The sequence below is a fragment of the Falco punctatus genome (genome assembly GCF_963210335.1).
Source record: "Falco punctatus genome assembly, chromosome: 7".
Taxonomy (NCBI): Eukaryota; Metazoa; Chordata; class Aves; order Falconiformes; family Falconidae; genus Falco; species Falco punctatus.
The window spans coordinates 36,457,633-36,478,031 of record NC_137587.1 but is presented as its reverse complement, the minus strand read 5'-3'; the positions used below and the strand labels follow the sequence as shown (position 1 = coordinate 36,478,031).

The 20,399-nt window shown below is 41.9% G+C and overlaps 1 protein-coding gene across 1 annotated transcript in view; it reads left to right on the top strand.

Moving 5' to 3' along the window:
* The first annotated feature begins 17,061 nt into the window (after nucleotides 1-17,061).
* HSP90AA1 (heat shock protein 90 alpha family class A member 1) overlaps nucleotides 17,062-20,399 on the top strand; it is an 8,565-nt gene continuing 5,227 nt past the window's right edge. The window contains exons 1-4 of the mRNA XM_080394580.1: nucleotides 17,062-17,221; nucleotides 18,749-18,907; nucleotides 19,007-19,373; nucleotides 19,894-20,027. Coding sequence (XP_080250706.1) covers nucleotides 18,749-18,907; nucleotides 19,007-19,373; nucleotides 19,894-20,027 — 660 coding nt within the window. The 5' untranslated portion in view covers nucleotides 17,062-17,221. The remainder of the gene's footprint in view (nucleotides 17,222-18,748; nucleotides 18,908-19,006; nucleotides 19,374-19,893; nucleotides 20,028-20,399) is intronic.

Genomic DNA, 20,399 nt, shown 5'->3' with positions numbered 1-20,399 from the left:
TTCTTATGGCATTATCATATATACCTTATAATTTCATCACACAAAAAATGTAATTCATCATAAAAAATATCAGCACTCAGGCTTTCATGAGTCTAAGTGCCTGTCTAACTGGCAGTCTGTCTTCCTCCATGGCTAATGAGACTTGTTCAGTTTCTCTTTACTCTTTTTCTCTTGCTGCATACATAAACCAAGTGATGGGATTACTAAAGAAAAGCGTGGTTTGAAAATTAGCTATGTAGCGTAGGCTCTTGAGTCCCCTGCTTTTCTGGTTTACCTGAAACTACTACCCTTATCCAGCTCATACAGTATTATGTTCTCATGTAACATATACTTAGCCACGATCAAGTAATCAAGAATGCACATTACTGTGACATCCTTGTCTTTTGTCTCCATCTTTCTATGATGAAGTGCTAGGTATGACATGATTTATGTCATTTCCCAGTAGCTGTTCAGACAATTGAGTTAAATGCCATTTGATATCTGTTTGTTCACTGTTATTTTTATTTTCATAAGTAGGTATAACATGCTAAAATCAAATATAGGGTAGATACATACTAAATCTTAGTGTACTTCCATCCTCTTTGATACTAATAATGATAGAACTGCTTATTAAAGACATGGTAGAATACAGAGAGCATCAGTCTGATCCTTTTCACAGGCAGTTACTTTCAATTTTCAAATACCAACTTTCCTACTCAGTGATTTGACACATCCGAGGACATTTGATAGATGCACTTGGCATTCAGGGATTTCCTTTTTTCAGGATCAGCTAAGTAAAACTTTACTGCAGTGTCTAAATATATTCAGGGTCTCTGCATGAAATTAAATCTGAGAGATGGACTTTGGAGACAGGATCAGTCTCTGTATCAGTGTACCATATGAAAAGGGAAAGCTGTGCACCCTTATAAACTTAAACTAATTTTTACAACTTTTATTTGTATTTTTATTTAAACATAGACAAAAGCATAATATCTAGGAATTGAAGACAAGCTTCTTCTGGTCTTATATACGTGGTTTTATAGTTGTTTAGAGATTTTTAAATTTTACAATAACCAAGCCTGATCTAACCTACAGATTTCCTGAGACAGCTGTTGGTTTGTGGGGTGGTAGTGAATGGTTGAACAGTTAAACATATCCTAGGTTCCTCCGTCTCCCCCAGGTCATCTACCTAACTAATGGTGAGATCCTTCTCTGTTGCTTTGGTCTGTTTCTCAAAGAGGGACTGCAAATTTGTTAGCACATTCTACTTCCTTCATCATCTTTCTCATCACATGAGGCAGTATTATCTCAAACATGTTGCAGAGAGCTTCAGAAGAAGAACAGCTGTCTGCTTTCGGTCCAGTCATAGGAGGAGATTCTCCATCAGTGTCATAATTTCAGTTCCACAGCCAGAATGACCATCTCCAAATTGTTTTATATAAAGCATATTTCATAGACACTGAAACAAAGTATCATACCCAAAAGCCTCCTATGGCAAATATACAAATATGTATTGCTCTGTCTACCTATCTATACATATTTGTTCAGTATGACTTCTATAGACAGTATTTATGTTTGCTGTATTAGCCCCATCTGGTGATTTCTAACAGCATTGCAAACTACACAGACCACGCTGAACTCTCACGTCCCAGCTCTTAAGTGAGTAGTAGGGCATACACAGAGACCCACACTCCTCCCTTTGCCCACTGTAGCAATAGCATGAGCACAAGGAGGAATCCTTGTTACTATATTATTAACATATTTCTTAAGCTTCTCGTTTGATTTAATGGATTAATCTTACAAATTAGGGTGCTACTATCTCCATTTGCATTCAGAAACACGAACAGTCCATTAATGCCCTTTAGCCACCCCTCCATTCACAAACAGATAGCTTCCATTTCTGTTCTTCAGTGCTGTTTGAGCTGTGGCCACGTGTGATGGGGCAGAATCAGCTGCTCCTGCAGAAAGTTTATCTTTAAGATTCTTTCTGACAGAGGGATGTGGTCCGCTTTGTGTAATTGCAAGGGGTGTCACCCATCAGTAAGTTCGTTTCAGAGCAGCTGTTAGTGGACATAGCCACGGACAACTCGAGGTGGCCCTACTTGAGTAGAGGGGTTGGATGAGATGACCTCCAGAGGTTCCTTCCAACCTCACTCTGTGATTCTGTATGTTTACGCTTAACATTAGCATTTATATTTGTGCAATATCAATATGTCAACACTGTTTTGAGTAGGTAGCATTTTACTTGCCTTCTGTAAGAACAAATTATGATAAAAGCTCTTTCAAAGTGCAGGATCAGGATCATAGTTTCTAAACAACAAAGGAGGAGGCTGCTTGCCTCTAATATATGGGTTAGCAAACCCAGACAGCCTTTGATACACGCTAGGTCAGAATAATGCACTCTCAGCACCTGTCTTGACTTGCTGTTTGCCTAAGGAATCTTGTTCAGTTTCTCTCTATTCTTCTTCTCCTGCTGCATGTCTAAACCAAGTGATGGGCTGATTTTTTTAAGAAGTGTGTTTGAAGGTTACCTACATAGAGTAAATTCTGCAGAAAGATGAGTGATGACTGATTCTTTTACTGCCAGACTTGGCTTATGAAGATTAGTTGCTCTAAGGTAAGCTGAAATGTGGCTACAGCGTGTTTCTTGCCATCCCTTCCCATTGGGAAATTCCAACATAATCTTGTCATAATCTTTCTAGTTGAATTATAATCTATTCTGTTTCTTGTCTTCTCTGCCTCCCACAGCTGTGACAGGAGAGAACTGTGGGCAAAATAAAAACAGCTCATAGCAAGAGACAAGGCTCTTGTAGTCTTGTCATAGTCAAAACAGGTGAATAAAGGGGGCTGTTTAAGCATAACTTAAATAAGAGCATATCTTAAATAGGCACTCTATTATCTTCAGGTGGTTTCAGATTTGGTTTACTATTAAATAATCAACAGAAGGAGGGACTTTACACTACAACATGTCCCTTCTATAAAATGTGTTTTCTTGCAAGATTATTCTGACTTGAATGGAGTATGTGCCAGTCCATATTAGTCTCATCATTATACCAACTAAGCTAGTATCTCTCACCCTCCCAGAGAAATGTCAAGCTTATTCTTAAAATTAAATAATTACCTCAGAGTGTTCCTATGCAGGTAGCTGTTGCAGTTAAAGGAGGGTGAGAATCTCCAGTCTTTGTTATTTTGTCATTAACTGCAAAATTCAATGGGATATTCCAGAATGTAAATGGGAAATTAATTAGTGATAATAAATCAAATCTTGTGATGACTTTCCTTGCTTTGTAATACAATCTAACATGAGTACATTAAAAAGCCTACTAACTTCCTCTTTATCAAACCATTATTCATCCTACGCGATCTTCATCTTAAGCAAGATATTAGAAATCAGAAAGAAGTAAAAATCCAAAATATATACTGGAGTATTAATGCTACACCTGAGACAATAATTTTATTTTTCTGTCCTTTGCTCTCAAGACATATATCCAAAATTATTTGTATTTTTTCACTCAGTTTAAAAAGCCATATACCCCAGTCATGTGTGTGTGTGTACGCGTAAATATACATGCAGTAAGGTTTCAGATCTATTTATCCTTATTAACACCAAATCTGTGCAAACTGAAGATCAGCCCATGGATGAAGAGAAGACACCTTCCTTCCAGGCTGAAATAGTTGCTCATCAACACTTGCTATTCCAGCTCAAAAACCTTTCTGAGGGTTTGCACTTCATTGGTTGCAAGTAATCTAGCTGTTAGACACAGCCAGTAAAACACTGCCTAAATTCTTAAGTATATCCTGGGAATGCTCAAGCCTTCTGTTGTGGTCTCTGGACAAAATCAGACTGGAGGCCATGACTGATCAAAACAAGCTGGATCCTGGGAATAACTGACCCGACAAGCATAATTGCACTCTGACCATCATGGATTCAGGCACAAGATGACCAAAACTGACCCTGTTCCTACTGTGAGGTCCAGCAGTGGAGCTTTTATAGAAATATTGCTTGCGCTGGTGTCTCCAGTTTGGGGTCAGCTTCTTCTCTGCCTACCTGATTGCAAATGGGACCATGCTCATAAAGCAAAGAGACAGGCAGTATGTATGTCACCATCAATTCGAGGCTCTCTTGCTGTCGTTGATAATGATAAATGTTCATCAACAGAATTTTCTGTTCTCTGCCTTGTGGTTGGCTAATGTCAAGTGAACACACTGCAGAACAGGTGCACAATCTGCTATAATGGTGTCTCTAACTTTACCAGCAAATTTGCCCTGGCTGGGTAATAACCATTGACTGAACTTTGTATAGCAAGAGAATGAAGATGAAGTCACACAATGCAGCATCACTGCTGAATTTAATTTTTAGTATGTGTAACATTTAAAGAAAAAGGTCAAACCATGAATTTCTGCACTATGAACTCCCTTTTGCAGTTCATATGTTGCTGTGTACTGCTGTGCTTCATGAGGGTTTTGAACGTTGGGGAAAATAGACATCGAAATGGTACCGTTGCTACAGTTTTCACATTTGTTGGAGCACAGAATAGGTATAAAACAACAGTTCCTTGTTATCAGCTAATCAGTGATGATTAACAATTTCTTATTACAATTATATTAACTCTTAATTTCAGGAAAAGATTGCTATTTGGCCATTTGTGCTGCCACTAAAACTCTCAGATTTCATTCAAGGGGAATCCCATGACAGTAGAACAAAGATTATCCTAAATCTGAAGGAAGACCAAAGAAAGTATTTGGAAGAAAGGCAAATCAAAGAAATTGTGAAGAAGCATTCTCAATTCATCAGCTATCCAATTATACTCTTTTAAATGCCTTGTTTGAGATGCTAATAGTACATGTTTGAAACACTAGTTGCATACCTAATGTCCTTGAATCATTGCCAGATGCTACTAGTACAACATTAACTAGCTGGTTTGTACTGCTAGCATTAACGTTTACAAGAAGGACTGTACATGATGTCGTGTGACAATTTCTTGGTTTGTTTTCCTAGTGATCTGTTTAAGGTCGAGTTATATGACATATCAGCCAAATCTAGATGCTGAGCTTCTCATTGACCCATCCAGAGGATGTCTTACAAAGCTAACGTTTATGTTAGCGAATACAGTAAGACACAGTTCATGCTTTTGTTAAAATCTAGACTACTTGACAATGAAAATATGTGTTTGTAGCTAAAGATACTAATTATGCAGGCAAGACAATAAAATGAATGTGTATTTTATACTGATATATCCTGAAGTTGTACATTTGGGGCCAGAGAAATCTCCTGATGTATTTAGATATGCTTCTGAAAGAGGTCTGGTTGGCACTGACTAATTAGTAATTCTGGCTTTTAAGCCAGAATTATTATGGCTCTAGTTCCAAAACTGAGAACAGATGAGCAGAGGGCAATTTAGAAAGGACCTTTGAATGCCAGGTGTATCAGTATTATCTCATGAATGAATTCTACAAAACTGCAAAGCTGAGTTGGAAATACTTCTGGTATGACCTATAATGACATTTACTCTTAAAACAGCAGTGACATGCAGGGAAGTCAATCGAGATGGAAATAACACACAAATTAAATATAACAGAAATGTGAATGCAGAGGTTCGTAGAAAGAAGAATGGCTCACTATAATTTTCTGCCTCAGACAACTAAAGAGAAGGAAGCCAAGTCATCATAGTTATGTTGGTGTAAGTTCAGAACTGTGTTTCTGTCAGATGAAAAAGACTTGGAACAGTTCTACAGAACTACAAGTAAGAGAGATATTTGATTTTGAATAAATCGTCTGAGGAAACACAATCTTAGATAAATCTTTAGAAAGAGCAGCTATGCCCTGAGGAAGAAAAGCTGAAAAATCTCTTCTTTTACTATCCCAATCCTTGACTGCTCCTTCCTGCAACTTAGCTTTGTAGCTCTACTGCAAAGACAGCAAGAACAAGACACAAAATATGTGTCCTGTCATCAGGTTTTTATAGTTTTATTTATAACAAAGATCTTTTCTGGTTAGAGTGAACTTGCCACTTTTAAACACTAGACATTTAAAAAATAACTAGTATTTGACAAAATAAAAGTACTTTCACTATTGCAGACATATCTAATCCAAATAAATGTGTATTACTTATGCATATTATCTATAATGCATATATATTGTATATGCATATAAATGTATATAAAATATATTCTGCAATAGATGCAGAAATGCTGGGCTGTCAGCATCTGACACAGTTTTAAGTTTATCAATCATGGGAGTCAGTGTGACTCCCACCCAGCTGAAAGAGCCAGTTTGGAGGGTTTTTCCTCTCTTATTTCATTCTGTCAATGACAAGAGAAAAAAGGCAGAAGAAATACCTCCTGGCAAGTATTAACCAGCATCACTGATTAAGAAGCAACCTGGTGACTTCTAGTAACTCTAGTCTGTCCTACTTTCATAATGTAGAGCAGCTGCATTATACTGACATCCATATTAGCTGGCTGAGAATACCCTCAGCTCAGCTGACTGCAAAGCAGGATTTCAGTATAAACAGCCAAGTTACTTCAGGAGATTTGCCTCAGTACGGGAGGAAGCACTTCTTTGAAAGAGATGAAAACCGACTTTCCTTCTAATTCACTATGCCTGGTTACTGTAGCCTACACATAGATTTGCATACAATTCATCAAGGACTTGTACAGCTCTTGATTACTCTAAGTCAGCTTCAATCAGAATTACCTTATTGCTACTATTTTTTTTCAGCATTCCTTTGAGGAGAGGAAGCCGGGATTTGGAGCTCTCCTGTTTTTTCACAGGAAATAAATCTATTGATCTGTCTGACACAGCAGGAAAATAATGTTAAACTGTGCCTAAGAAGAGTGTTCATCACAGATAGTTGTAAAGTCTTAATTCGTTGACTATCTGAAAGTATTCCATAGTTTTAGTATCTTGTTTTTTTCCTTAACAGCATCTCTCTAATAAAATGAAAGTACCATCTGAAATATGAAATAAAATAAAAATAAAAGTCTATCAGCCATGTACTAAAGAGTCTACCCAGAACATATGGACAGATTTAAATTAATATCTTGCCATTTTCTTACAAGTACAGAGTGCCGAAGTAAAGACTATATCCTGTGTTTGAAATGCTAGAAAGAATCAACTTCATGGACATCTATTTTAAATGCTAATAATCTACCTTCCTGAAAAATGTGGAACCTGAACTTGCAGATTTTTTAAATTCCTACAACTTCTAAAATCCTTGCTAAAACATGCCTCATGATGAAATGTGAAACTTCAGGCGTGTAGCAGACTCAGCTGTCGCGCTAAGAGTCTCACAAGTGGCTGTGGGAGTGAGGACACAGCCCTCCAGCTGGGTCACAAGGTTTGCAAAGGATCCCTTTGCTCTCCAGACTCCTTCTCAGAGAGGTGTCTAGGTGCAGCTAGATCTAATCCTAGTCTCAGACTTGGTCAACGGCTTTAAATCTAAAGGATTATATGTACAGCCACTCATCAGAGTTAATGTTTGCCTGTCAGAGCCCAGTTTAAGGACTTTCACTGAGAGTCAACATTTGCCTGTTTCACTGAAACAGTTTCACAAAGTTGAAAAATGAGATGATTTATTAAGGCTACAGATATAACAAGTTTGGAATTGCCATCGATAAATATTCTTACTGCAAAAACTGAGCTCAAGTTAAGAGCACAGCACTTTTGTTAGTAATATTGCCCTGGGCTAACATCAGATACAGTCAGAGGAGCACATCTTACCAAAGAGGCGTCCCTGCTTGGAGAGGAGAGAGGTCCAGGTCCGTCAACCCATCCTGTAGTTAGAGTTCTCATCCTCAGAGGGGGAAAAAAAAAAAGATTCTAAAATGCCAGATTTTATACTTGTGGCGATGTGGGACTAAGTCAATTATTGTGTGCCAGTTAGCCCTTAACAAGGTGCCAATTCAGGAAGGTCAGTTTGGCCCGATGGATCAGTGCGGAGCAAGGGGGATTCAGTACAGATGCAGATGTATAGTTACAGATCTGTGGGGGTTTTCCTGGCCTTCCCTGAAGCACCACCAGGCTGTGAGGCCCCTGCGTCACCCTGAGTGTCACCCGGTTGGTTTGCTTGTTAGACCACATCCATTATCTGTTTCATGAGATAGACACGCTGCTCAAGTCAAACTCCCACCTCCCCTTTGAGCTGAACACAGTCGTTCATTGTCAGGGCAGGATGGGGGCCGGGGGGAGCACTGCACCACAGTAGTATAGTCCAGTGTCTATTGACTTCTGAATAGCTGACTTGAAATACTATTTTTTTTTTCACAGATACTACAGCAGAGAATTACAAAGGCGACCAGAAAAAGTGTAACAATAAAATTCTTCAGAGTTTTCCTTGACCATCAGTTTTGTAAGCAATATTCCAGAATATGAGGTGTTCTACCCGGACACCTCTTCCAAGGACAGAGTGGACTACCAGGGTGTAAAACAGCAGGTTGCTCCACAAGGGAGTGTGAGCCGGGAGCCAAGGGTAAAACCAAGGCAGGCAGGGGGCAGTGAGCATACTGACAAGGGTAATAAGCCCACAGTGCCTGAACAAGAAGGGGAGAAGTGGTCCGGTGATGTTTCACCCAAAAGCTCGATGGTTGCCACACAAATCTGTAATAATGAGGTAGGGCCAAGGACAAGCCAAGGAGTCAGGCCAGCGAGGCAAGGCTGGGCTCAGCAAAGTACAAGGCTGAACTCCGGCACAGCCACAGCACAGCTCCGGCAAGGATCAGGGCCAAGGGGCCAGGCTTAGCTAGGATGGGAAACCCTCGGCCGAGGCTTCTTACAGCTCTTTCTCACACTGCTCCTTTTGTACTGCTCAGTTCCAAGGTAAATCAGAGCTAGTTCTGAGCTGTAATTCAAGCTTAATAATTAACTAAAAGTCCTCACTGCAAATGTTTTCTTGTTTATCAGAGTCTTTTCTGCACCAATTCAAGCAGAAGCTATGAAAGATTCTTCAATTCCTCCCATTTCTGTGCCCTCTTAGAAGTGGGATGGTTGAGGTTATTGCGTGCTCAGTATCCTGAATAAAAATGTGTAATTGATTTTTTTAACCTAGTTTACCCTGATTCCAGCTTAGTAAACCTACTTTCTCAACTCTTTAAACAACTACAATACCATTCACAACTAAATCTGAAAGTGTAAGTGATCTCCACATCAGATTGTTCTCACTCTTTCCCTAAATCCTCTGATTTCTAAGGCAAACCTTTCTTTGAAGGTTTTTTCTTTGCCTCTAGAAACTGCTTATTAAGAAGTAGATGCTTTGGAAATGTCCCTGAAGTATGAAGGCCTTTCCAACAATTTCTCTTCTTACTTTTTCTGAAGGCACAAGAACAATTTGATCCCAAAGATGTCATCTTTATATAAAGTAATATCTTATCTATATAAAATCGTCTTTATTCAAAAATATGTGATCTTTCCAGTACAGATGACTGCAGGAACTACTTCCCTCAGTATCTGCTTACCTACTTAAAATCCAAGACTAGAACTTATATTTCATGTGTCTATTTAAAATTAATCCAAAATGTATTACATCTATCAACTTTTCTGTTATGTCCTAATTATTGAACTCAACTCTAAAGCGGCATCTGTGTTCAGTAATTTGAAAAACAAATAATATTGCATCAAGAATGTTAGTGAAGTATAGAATACATGCTTTGTGACATAATTTCCAATAGTATATAGCTTCCTAGTTTTAATTAATTTACGTTTAATTTAGGAATCTTCAGTTCTACTGTTTTGGAGATGGCTTGAAGGATTGTTTTGTCACCAAAGCTAACATGCACACAAAAGAAGGTTTGTAGATGCTGTACACATACCCATACCTGCTAGTAAATACACAACAGCATTTAGTTGTTACATGTACTAAACTTGCAACCTTTACTGTTATACTGAATCCAATTCTTAGAACTTGAACATGTACAAGGAAAAAACTACTAGGTTTATTTCCACACTCGTTGATGCTGAGGCTCTATTAAGTTATTTTTCTAGTGATGCAACTTTACCATTACTATATTTTTTATAGTCTAGGATTTTGTTTGCCTGGGAACTTTTTAGTTGAAACTCCTGCTCTCTGGAAAAGCTTTTTCTCCAGTTTTCTTCTCCTTCTGAATTAGGATCTATTGAAACTTATGCCTATGAATGGAAAAAAGCTCTTACCTATGGATAATAAAAGTTACAGCTGCCACCATACCTATTATTGTTCCTCCAAAGCTAACGTTTTTATGTAACTATTTCTGATTTAAGGGGCTTCTGCTGGGCATGACATTCTACTGTCATTCTCCAAACCAAATAACTGTGTGTACCATTTTTTTGGACCCGTGCTAGACAAAGACAGCACACATTTCAGCAAACAGGTACTGCCGTCCTCTTGCAATGATATCATGGTTTAACCCCAACCAGTAACTGCTGGGGTGGCAACTACCACGTAGCTGCTCACTCACTCCCCTCCCACCCAGAGATGGGGAGGAGAATCAGAAAGGAATGTAAAACTCAAGGTTTGAGATAAGAACAATTTAATAATTGAAATAAAATTAAAACAAAAGAACAACAGTAATGATAACAATAACAGTTATATTGAAAAGGAGGGGGGAGAGGAATGAAATCCAAAAGAAAGGGAGAAAAGAAAACTAGTGACACACAATACAACTGCTCACCACCAACCGACTGATGCCCAGCCAGTCCCTGAGCAATGATCAGCTGGTCCCAGCCAACCCCCCCAGTTTATATACTCAGCATGTCATCCCATGGTATGGAATATCCCTTTGGCTGGTTTGGGTCAGCTGTCCTGGCTGTTTTCCCCCCAGTCCACTGTGTCCTTCCAGCCCTCCTGCTGGCAAGGCCTGAGAAACCAAAAAGTCCCTGACCCAGTACAAACACTACTCAGCAACAACCAAAAACATCAGTGTGCCATCAACATCGTTTTTACACCAAATCTAAAACAACAGCACTGCACTACCTGCTAAGAAGAAAACTAACTCTATCCCAGCTGAAATCAGGACAAATGCTCTCAAAGCAAACAGCAGAACCAGATATTGGAAAGAAACACTAGTAACTCTGTGGAAGGTGAAGTGTCCTGTGTCACTAAGTTTGCATAGATATAATTCTTGCATTGTACATATAATTTCAGCTAAGAAGTGCATAATTATGCATTTATTCTGGGAAAGTGTAAATCAAGATATAAAGTATAAAACTATAAAGACAGTATCCCTTGTAGCAGTCACAAGGGAATATAAGATGAGGACCAATTTAAAATACCAAATTGTAGTTACAAACTTAACTGAATCCATTAACTTTGTAATAAACAGCATATAAAGTAATTTATGATAAGATTAAAAATTATTCTGGGGCCTTGCTAACACTCCATGAATCCAGGCCTTTCCGTGCTCATTCTCTCAGCCTTTCTATGCAGCTGAGCTTTTATTATAAATTATAACTGACATTTGTTAGTACTGGAATTGTTGAGTTTTGCTATAACAAATATAATCTTGTTTAACGATTTAAGTCCCTTCAGAATTCCTTTTGAGAGAGATGACTGGCAGTTACCAGACTCCCTTACACATATTTCAAGAACCATACACTTTTACAAAAAATGCAGACATGCTGCCCATGGTCCATACAATTATTGCTGTCACCTACAGTTCAAAAGTAAAACTACATTTTATGAGATTAGTTTCTCTGCCTCTGAAGTACCTTTTCACTGCAAAAATACTCCTTCTAAGTGTCTATCGATCCTATTTCTAGTATGAATCACTTTTTTTGTGACCTAAAGATCTTATGATCGCTTTGTCTTCCAGTAAGACATGAGAAAGTAGGCAACAAGACAGCCTGAGGAACAGTTTTAAGAAAGCATGAAGCTAGCCAGCTTTACATTTCACTATGATCACAGATTTTGCATGCATAATTCCATGTGTTAAAGAAAACTAGACACATACCACCACATCTTTCTACTTATGTTACTCATCTGAAATCAACTGTTTAGGTAATTTCACTTGCTGCTGTTTGCTTCCCTCAAGTAAACCCTAAAGCACTGAGATAACAACATGACAAAACTGTGTCAGAACTCAAACAGAATTAATTTGAAAGCAATGTTGTAAAAGCATTAAGGCTACAACACCAAGCACTCAAAAGTTATTTAAATGCTGGAACTAGAATTCTCTATGCAAATGTCATTTCATTTCTTTGTGGCTTATAAAAATAAAGAAAAGCCTTATTCAGCACTACAGAAGCAGCCTTTTTTGGAAATGAGAATAAAACCCAGTTTTCCTGGATGTTATTTCAGTGCTTTGAACATGAAATAACTTTCTTCCAGCCAACTTTTACTTTGTTATTTTTTAATTTTGTAACTTTCATACAGCAAGGAGTTCTATGAAATTGTGTAATTAAAGACTATGATGATGCCAATGTATATGAGGAACAAGTATGGGACTAATCCTTAGGAAATCAACAAATGCAAGACTGAGGCCCATGCAGTTAAGTGCAGCAATGTATGTAGCTTCCTAGCATGTGTTGTTGGTATGGAACAGTTTCTGGTTAAAGACCAGGTTCTTCAACATTCGATTAAAATCTGAATTTCCTGAAAGCAAAAGTTGCTCAGATTCTGACGAGAAAATGGCAAATCGACTGCCTGCCTGGGTGTTGTGATTTAACCCCACTTGGCAACTAAGCACCACATAGCCACTTGCTCACTCCCCAGCCTGCCCTGCAGCAGGTCGGGGAGGAGAATCGGGGAAAAAGGTAAGACTCGAAGGATGAGTTAAAAACAATTTAATCATTGAAATAAAATAAACAACAATGAAAAGGAAAGAGAAGGGGAGAGGAATAAAATCCAAAGGAAAGGGAAAAAACAAGTGATGCACAATGCTCACCCCCTGCTGACTGATGCCCAGCCAGTCCCTGACCCCCAGTTTCTTGTGCCCCTTCAGCCCTCTCGCTGGCAGGGGCTAAGAAACCAAATAGTCCTTGACTCAGTATAAACATGAGTTAGCAACAACTAAAAACATCAGTGTGTTATCAACATTGTTCTCATACCAAATTCAAAACACAGCCTTGTACCAGCTACTGAGAAATAAAAATAACTATATCCCAGCCAAAACCAGGACACTGGGTTTTGAATTTTGAATTAGAGTTGAATATTGTGGTTGTTGGGGTTTTTTACCTTTGCATTTACAGTAATGTTTGAAGTAGTAAATCTTACTGAATAACCACAGTTGCCCCGTGTTATTTACTTTAATACTGTATAATCAGAAAAAATGAAATCCCATGTAGCCATCCCTCAGACATTGCCTACAAGATGAAAGACTGTTTTTAGTCTAGTTTCCTAAGGAAATGAAGCACAAGCAATAACACGGTTGTTGTCCATCAGTCCCTCCCTTAATAATTTTGACTATTTAACCAATTCAATCAAAGGTAACAAAAGAACAGAGATCACAGAGATAATAAGGTCTGCAAAAACCCATGGGTGGGAGGCAGAGATATGTGCTTTTGTTGCCTCTTTTGAAGGAAGAGGCAGGGAGAATCCAGCTTTATCTTCCCCGTCTGGCTGGCCTAGCAGCTAGGAGGTAATGGCAAGCTCTTCCCTGAGTACAGGTGTAGTACATGCTGCTACTCGCCCAGGCAGAGCATTAAAGGACGGCAGATGCAGGACACATGGGCTTGGGACAATGAGAAGACCGGTCAGGGACTTCTAGGAGATATGGGCGAGAATGAGTGTGTGCAAATGTGGGACTTGGAAATACCAGGTTTCAGCATTTCCCCCATTAATAGAACTATCTGATAAAACATGAAAGTATGTTAAACTCTTGGTTGAAAAAGGGAACTGTTTTGCTCAGATTTGTCCCCACTATTAGCTCTGACAGAAACCACATCTGGAAGCAGTCTTTTTAGCCTAAAACTGAAGCAACACAAAACTGGGATCAGCTAAAATAGAGTAACCATAGGAACACAGTGCCTATCTTCATTAGCCCTCACTGCAGAACAGAACAAAAAAGAATATCAATTATTCACAAGTCATGAAGCATGTTTCACCCGAGCACACAGGAACTTGGGTTAAGCAGAGCTGGGAAAACTTCAGATGGTTTGGTATGAGAATAGTTTCTCCTAGTGCACTTGTCAAATAATCTTGACAAAAGAAATCAGTCCGCTTTTGAAGACTGCTTTTCAAAGCTGAGTAACAGGATCACAAAAGAGAAACAGGATCATATGACTGCTACATTAGACAGTATAAAGGTGCATGATCTTACACGACCTGCAGACATATGCAAAACCTTCCATAGGTCTTCACATGCTTAAAGTTACATATGTCCCTAAGTCTGAATGACTGAATCCATATTAATCAAGAGATTACAAAGGAAAAGATTTTTTAAAAACAACTTCTTGAGTATTTCAATACAAGTGGCACTCTTAAAATTCTGGAAATCTCAAAAGGAGAGGATATGAATAATTTTAGTAGGATGTTACAGAAAAAAATGCTTGGACCGATTTCCATATATTGTAATAGATTAGCAGTTCTTTAAAATACAGAAGTTATTTTGACTCAAATGTTAGAAAACATTTCAGTTAATGGAATCGAGGGTTTCAGCCTGAAATGCATGTCCTATAGAACTTATAGTATGTACTAGGGCTATTTTTATATAAGAAAAACATGAAAGTTACATCGTTGTGCTTGGGTATAACTGCCACGCTTTATTAGAATAGTGATAAAAAGCCATTAAGCTGCTCTGTGGAAGCAGACAACCAAAGCAGCTGTCAGACAACTGAAATCATAGTCACTATGCAAAGAAAGGAAAGTGTCATACTCAAGAAAGGATTTTGGTGCACATTATTTTATAGAAGCATATGTGTTTGACAAAAAAGGAAAAGAAATGCATTGAGAAGCACCACAAAACCAGACTCAAGGTACAGAAAACAACCAGCCAGAGCAAGCCCCAAAAAGGTGACCCAGACATAAACGTGGAACTTTCTAGGCTGAGCGTTGGCTGAAATCCAGCTTTTTCAGTGGCTTAGAACTGAGAGCAAATAATCTCGCTCTTACAGTTCGGATTTCTCCTGTGTGCTGAGCAGCAGCTCATCTATACACCCTCTTATGTTATTTTTGACACCACAATTCATTTTTCCTTCTAATTAAAATAACCCACAGGACCCTGTATTTTGGCCAGCTGCTTGGGTCAGAGCTGTAACACCACTATTTAGAAGGGCAGAGTCCTATAAATCATTGCATTAACGCAGATACTGATCCCGGTACTGCAGAAACGGCAATGAAACAAGCTATAATTTTAATTCCTTCATGTGTCCTACATGGTGTCTTACACGCATACTTAATGTATCTTCTTGTGAGATAATAAGTACTGGAAAACTCCCTGAAGACATAATGCTGCAACAAAATCAAGCCTGTAGACCCCAATTCAATCATATTCGCTTGTCTAGGTCAAACTACAGAATAACAGATGCTAAGAATGTTACATTCAGCATCAAGATCTTTGGTTAAATTAATTAATGGATCTCAGTATTGTAATATCCAATTCATGAGCATGCTACCTGGTGTAATTTAAGGATGCTTAACTGGGAAAAGGGCGGGTTAGGCATATAAAAATTAAATTCCCAAAAGGCAGCTGAATGCTGAACTAGACAGCAGTCTGGGGTACATCTAAAGAGCCAACAGAAAATGCCAAGAAGTTGCATCTGGGATGAATTTTTGCCACAGAAACAACATCCTTTTTATTCCTCAAATAAATAAATAGCTATTCTTTAGAGCAGGGAGATTGTCTAGATTCATGCTTGTATCAGTGTACCGTTGTAACATGTAGCTTCACTTGGTATTTATATCCCAAAAGTGGAGCAGCTCCAAGAGAAAGTTTTAGAAGCCTGCTCTGGAACACATGTGATGCAGATCATCCTCCGGAGATATGGAAGACCTGCCTTTAACTCCCTGCTCCCAATCACGTCTTTCAGGATATAAAAATAACCTCCCTGCTAAATGCTGTAATCACAGAGCTACTGGGTGTAACGAGATGAATACTTATCAAAGCCTTTATGCAAGATGTGTAAATGTATGTATAAAGACGTCTGTAGCTGTGCCCTTTGAACATCTACTGAGGCTTCCCACAGCAAAGGCTATGTCCAGGCTGAGCGTCCCAGTGGGTGTCAGGCTGCTAACAAACCCGACAGCAGTGACATCCATCTCGTCCCTACTATTAGTACTTAAATCCTTCAGTAACTGCATTGCTCTTCAGGTCTTCCGAGTTTCTCGGATTTGAACCCTTGATTTTATGGCCTCAGCAGCACGGTTTGTTCAGCTTGCAACTGACACTCGCCTTCTAGAAGCGATTTTGTTTTCCCCCCCCATTAGGCAAAACGCTTTAACACAGCATCCCTGAGCCATGATTCACCCTGCTGGAGCAGACGGGCCCTGCCCGGCCAGCAGGGCAGGGACGCGGCGCCCAGCCCTCCGCAGCCGCGGCCTGAGGGGGAAGCGGCGCCGCAGGCACCCGCGCAGCCGCCCGGGGGGACCCGCGCCCGGGCCGCCGCGGTTGCCAAGCGGGTACAGGCGGCTGCCGGCCCGCACCCCGGCTCCAAGCCCTTTTCCCGGCGGGAGGAGCCCCGCGCCTTCCAGGCCTTTCTCAACAGCGCAGAGGGACTGAGGGGGGTGGGTTGGGGCGGTGGGACAGGGGGGTCGGGGCGGTCACCCTTCCCCCCCCCTCCCCCCCCGCTCGCTTCTAGGACGTTCTGAGGCGCAGGGCGGCGCAATACGTCACCCGCCGCTTGCGCAATGCCCCCCGGGCCCCGCCCCCTCAGGGCCGCGCGCGCCCACCCGCCAGCCCGCCTCCCGCCTGCGCCCGCCCCCCCCCCGCCCGGCCGAGCCGGCGGTTGGACAAACAGGGAGCGCGCGCTCATTCAGCCGCCGGCTCATGCGCAGAGCCCCCCCGGCCATGGAGGCGGCGGACAGCGCCTGTGCAGGACTCGCGCTCTGACGGGCGCCTTTCGCGGCCGGCTACCATTGGCTGCGAGCGGCTCGGCCCCGCCCCCTCGGAGCGCGGCCGGGAGTCTCCGCCCCGTTCCCCCGCGCCCCCCACCACCGTGCCGCCCCCTCCCCCGTGCCTGTCAGTGAAGGTTCCCGATGGTTCTGGAAGGAGGCGGCGCCGGGCGTATATAAGCCAAGCGGGCGGCGGGGAGTGCGCACTAGTGAAGGCTTGGCTGTGTGGGTAGAGCCCGCTTTCTGCTTCAGCGAGGAGACTCGGAGCTTATTCCCCCGCAAAGGTGAGCAGCGCGGGCGGTGTGGCGGCGGCTGGAGACCCCCGAGGGGTGGCGGCTCGGCGGGAGCGCTCTGCTCCCGCATCCCCGCTGCGGTGGGGGGGTGGTGCGGGACGTGGCTTTTCTCCTTGCTCCTGCGGCCCCTGTTTAAAAGCTAAGGGGGCTTGGAGGGGTGCTAGGTATTGAAGTTCGGGTACGGCTGAAAGGCGGTGAGGTGCCCAAGCCCGTGTATCCAATTCATTTTTGTCTCGGAAATAAGGCGGGGGGGGGGGGGGGCGACACCGGCGGGCAGCTCCTGGGAGAGCGGGTTCTTTAGGTTGCAGAGGTGGGGGAGGGGGGCGTAGGTGGCGGGCAGGGAAGGCTGTTTTTTGTGGAGGAGTAGCAGCCCACCCCTTCACAGGGGCGCAAGAGGCGAGTGACCTGAGCCCGCCTCGCTGCGGAGGGGCAGGCGCGGGGGGATGGGCGGCGAGGGAGCCGTGCTCGGGGTGGGGGGGCGGCCGGCCGGCGTGGAAGCCTAAGGTGGAGGGGTCGCGGCTGGGGCGGGAGTGGGGGAAGGGGCTGCGCGGCACTGCGCTCTGCCCGCCGCGGGGGGTGCGCGCAGCGCGGGGCTGGTGCTGACAGGGAGTGGGTGGAGGGGGGGGGGCGGTCGGGGAAGGCTCTGGCAGTTTCTAGAATCTTTCATGGTTCCGGCGGCAGCCTGCAGGGGGCGCTGCGCGGCGGCGCGCGGCGGGCTGCTCGCACTGGGAGGCTCTCCGGGATCGCTCGCCGGGCCACGGCTGGTGGCCGGTTGGCTTATTTGGTTATTTTTTCCTTTGTTAGCTTCGTAGTTAAGCACCGGAGCGTTGCACTTGGTTTCCACTAATTATATGTAGCGATTAAAGTGGGCTCGTGGAGGGCTTTTCCTTTCGAGTCGGATTCGTAGTTGCTGAGCTGTGGCGCGGGCAGAGGATACCTGCGCAGCAGGTGGCCGGTCGGACTCTTGATAACTCTCCGTAGGCCAGAGTGACGAGCTCGGCTGGACCGTATTGGTACATAAATTCTAGTTGTGGATCGTGGCTACATCTCCGAATACTAATTGTGCGAGCAAAATGAGAGGTGGATGTGAGAAAAGAGAAGTGGGCCAGATGGGCACACACCGTTGTGAGAATATTTGTCCTGCAGCTAACCTCTCAAACGCAAGGCTGAGTTCTCGGTTTAATTTTCCTCTTCGTAATGTGTGCTTAGTTTGTGATGAGGGGGAAGTTAAGCCGTACATTAAATGGTAGATCAGTGGAGGAGAGAGCAAAAGTTCTGTCTCCCTAAATTGTGCAAACCAAAGCGAATGTAAAGCAGGCCTTGTAGTTAAAATGTTGTATTTAACTTCTGCAAAATTCCTGGATTGTTACTGGTAGGAAATGAGATCTGGGGGCAAGTTTATTTGTGGTCCTGTGGTGTAGTTAGTGTATTGGAAGCCACGTTATCTGAGTGCTAATGTCACAAAACGATATGTGCATCAAGCTGTTCTTGACGGGTTTCAACTCCCTCTCTTTACAGATGCCAGAAGCTGTGCAAACTCAAGACCAGCCAATGGAGGAGGAAGTGGAGACCTTTGCCTTCCAGGCTGAGATTGCTCAGTTGATGTCTCTGATCATCAACACTTTCTACTCCAACAAGGAAATCTTTCTGAGGGAGCTGATCTCCAACTCATCAGATGTATGTACCTTAACTCATACCCTGGTTTGCATCCATTAGGACTATGGAATTCTTTAGGAATAGTAGGGTAATGTTAAAAGTCTGCCTCTTCTCTTACAGGCTCTGGATAAGATAAGATATGAGAGCTTGACTGACCCAAGCAAGCTGGATTCTGGCAAAGAGCTGAAAATTAACCTAATTCCAAACAAGCATGATCGCACTCTGACCATTGTAGATACAGGCATAGGGATGACCAAAGCTGACCTGGTCAACAACCTTGGTACTATTGCCAAGTCTGGTACCAAGGCTTTTATGGAAGCACTGCAGGCAGGGGCTGATATATCCATGATTGGTCAGTTTGGTGTTGGCTTTTATTCTGCCTACCTAGTTGCAGAAAAAGTGACAGTGATCACCAAGCACAATGATGATGAGCAGTATGCTTGGGAGTCATCAGCTGGAGGATCTTTCACTGTCAGACTTGATAATGGTGAGTATTAAATGTTTATGCTCAGGTATGCTTTCTAAAGATTACTGGCATACAGGTGCCTAGTCTGTATATTGAAAAAAGCAAAAAACGACAGATGAAATGGGTTGTACTAGTAATGGGCTGGATCAAGCACAAGCACAGCTGTTCTCTTCCAGTTAGATAACTTGATAACATGATAAAGGAATGCCAGAGTAAATGGTGCATTGTAATTAAGACTAAGCTTGCAAAGCTTATACATACAAGTACTTTTGTAGACTCCTTCAATTACTCTGTGTAGAGAAACTTGAAAGAGAACATACCAACAGACTAATGAGTGAAAATCTCATTAACTGAAATACATGCTGGGTACATTGAGCTTGTTGAAGTGTGTGGACAGGGCTGTTTCTGCACATGGAAGCTTACATTTTCCCTGTAGTAAAAATATTCTTGATGGAACAGTGCCTTTTTGAAGGACTATTGGAGAACTGGGTCAAAGTGTAGTCTGCTGCTGTGCAAGTAAAATGCGTAAACTCTGTTCTAGGTGAACCTTTGGGCCGTGGAACAAAAGTCATCCTGCATCTCAAAGAAGATCAAACCGAATACCTTGAAGAACGGAGAATCAAGGAGATTGTGAAGAAGCATTCTCAGTTCATTGGCTATCCTATTACACTCTTTGTATGTACCTTGCTCAAAATACTAAACACTGCCACCTTAACTTGAGTTTTTGAAGTTTTAAGAAAGCAGTTGATGTGTATTTTGCTAATTAAAATTGTAACAGATCTTATGTGGATGTAGCTCTTGTATTTAATAGCTATGTTGCCAACTTCTTTTTTCAAGATGCTGAGAAATCTTATTTTGGGAGATAAGGGGAAAAAAATGGTTTTGCCAAGCTAGTAGTTTCTGTCTCCAAACCACCAAGAAAATTAACTATGGTTATTTATAGCTATCCATTCCTGGTGGTAATTCAGTGTAATGTAACTATGGTCTACCACATCAGCACATGGGAACAAAACACTTGAATTAGTTGAGTCTAGAAGGCAAACTTGA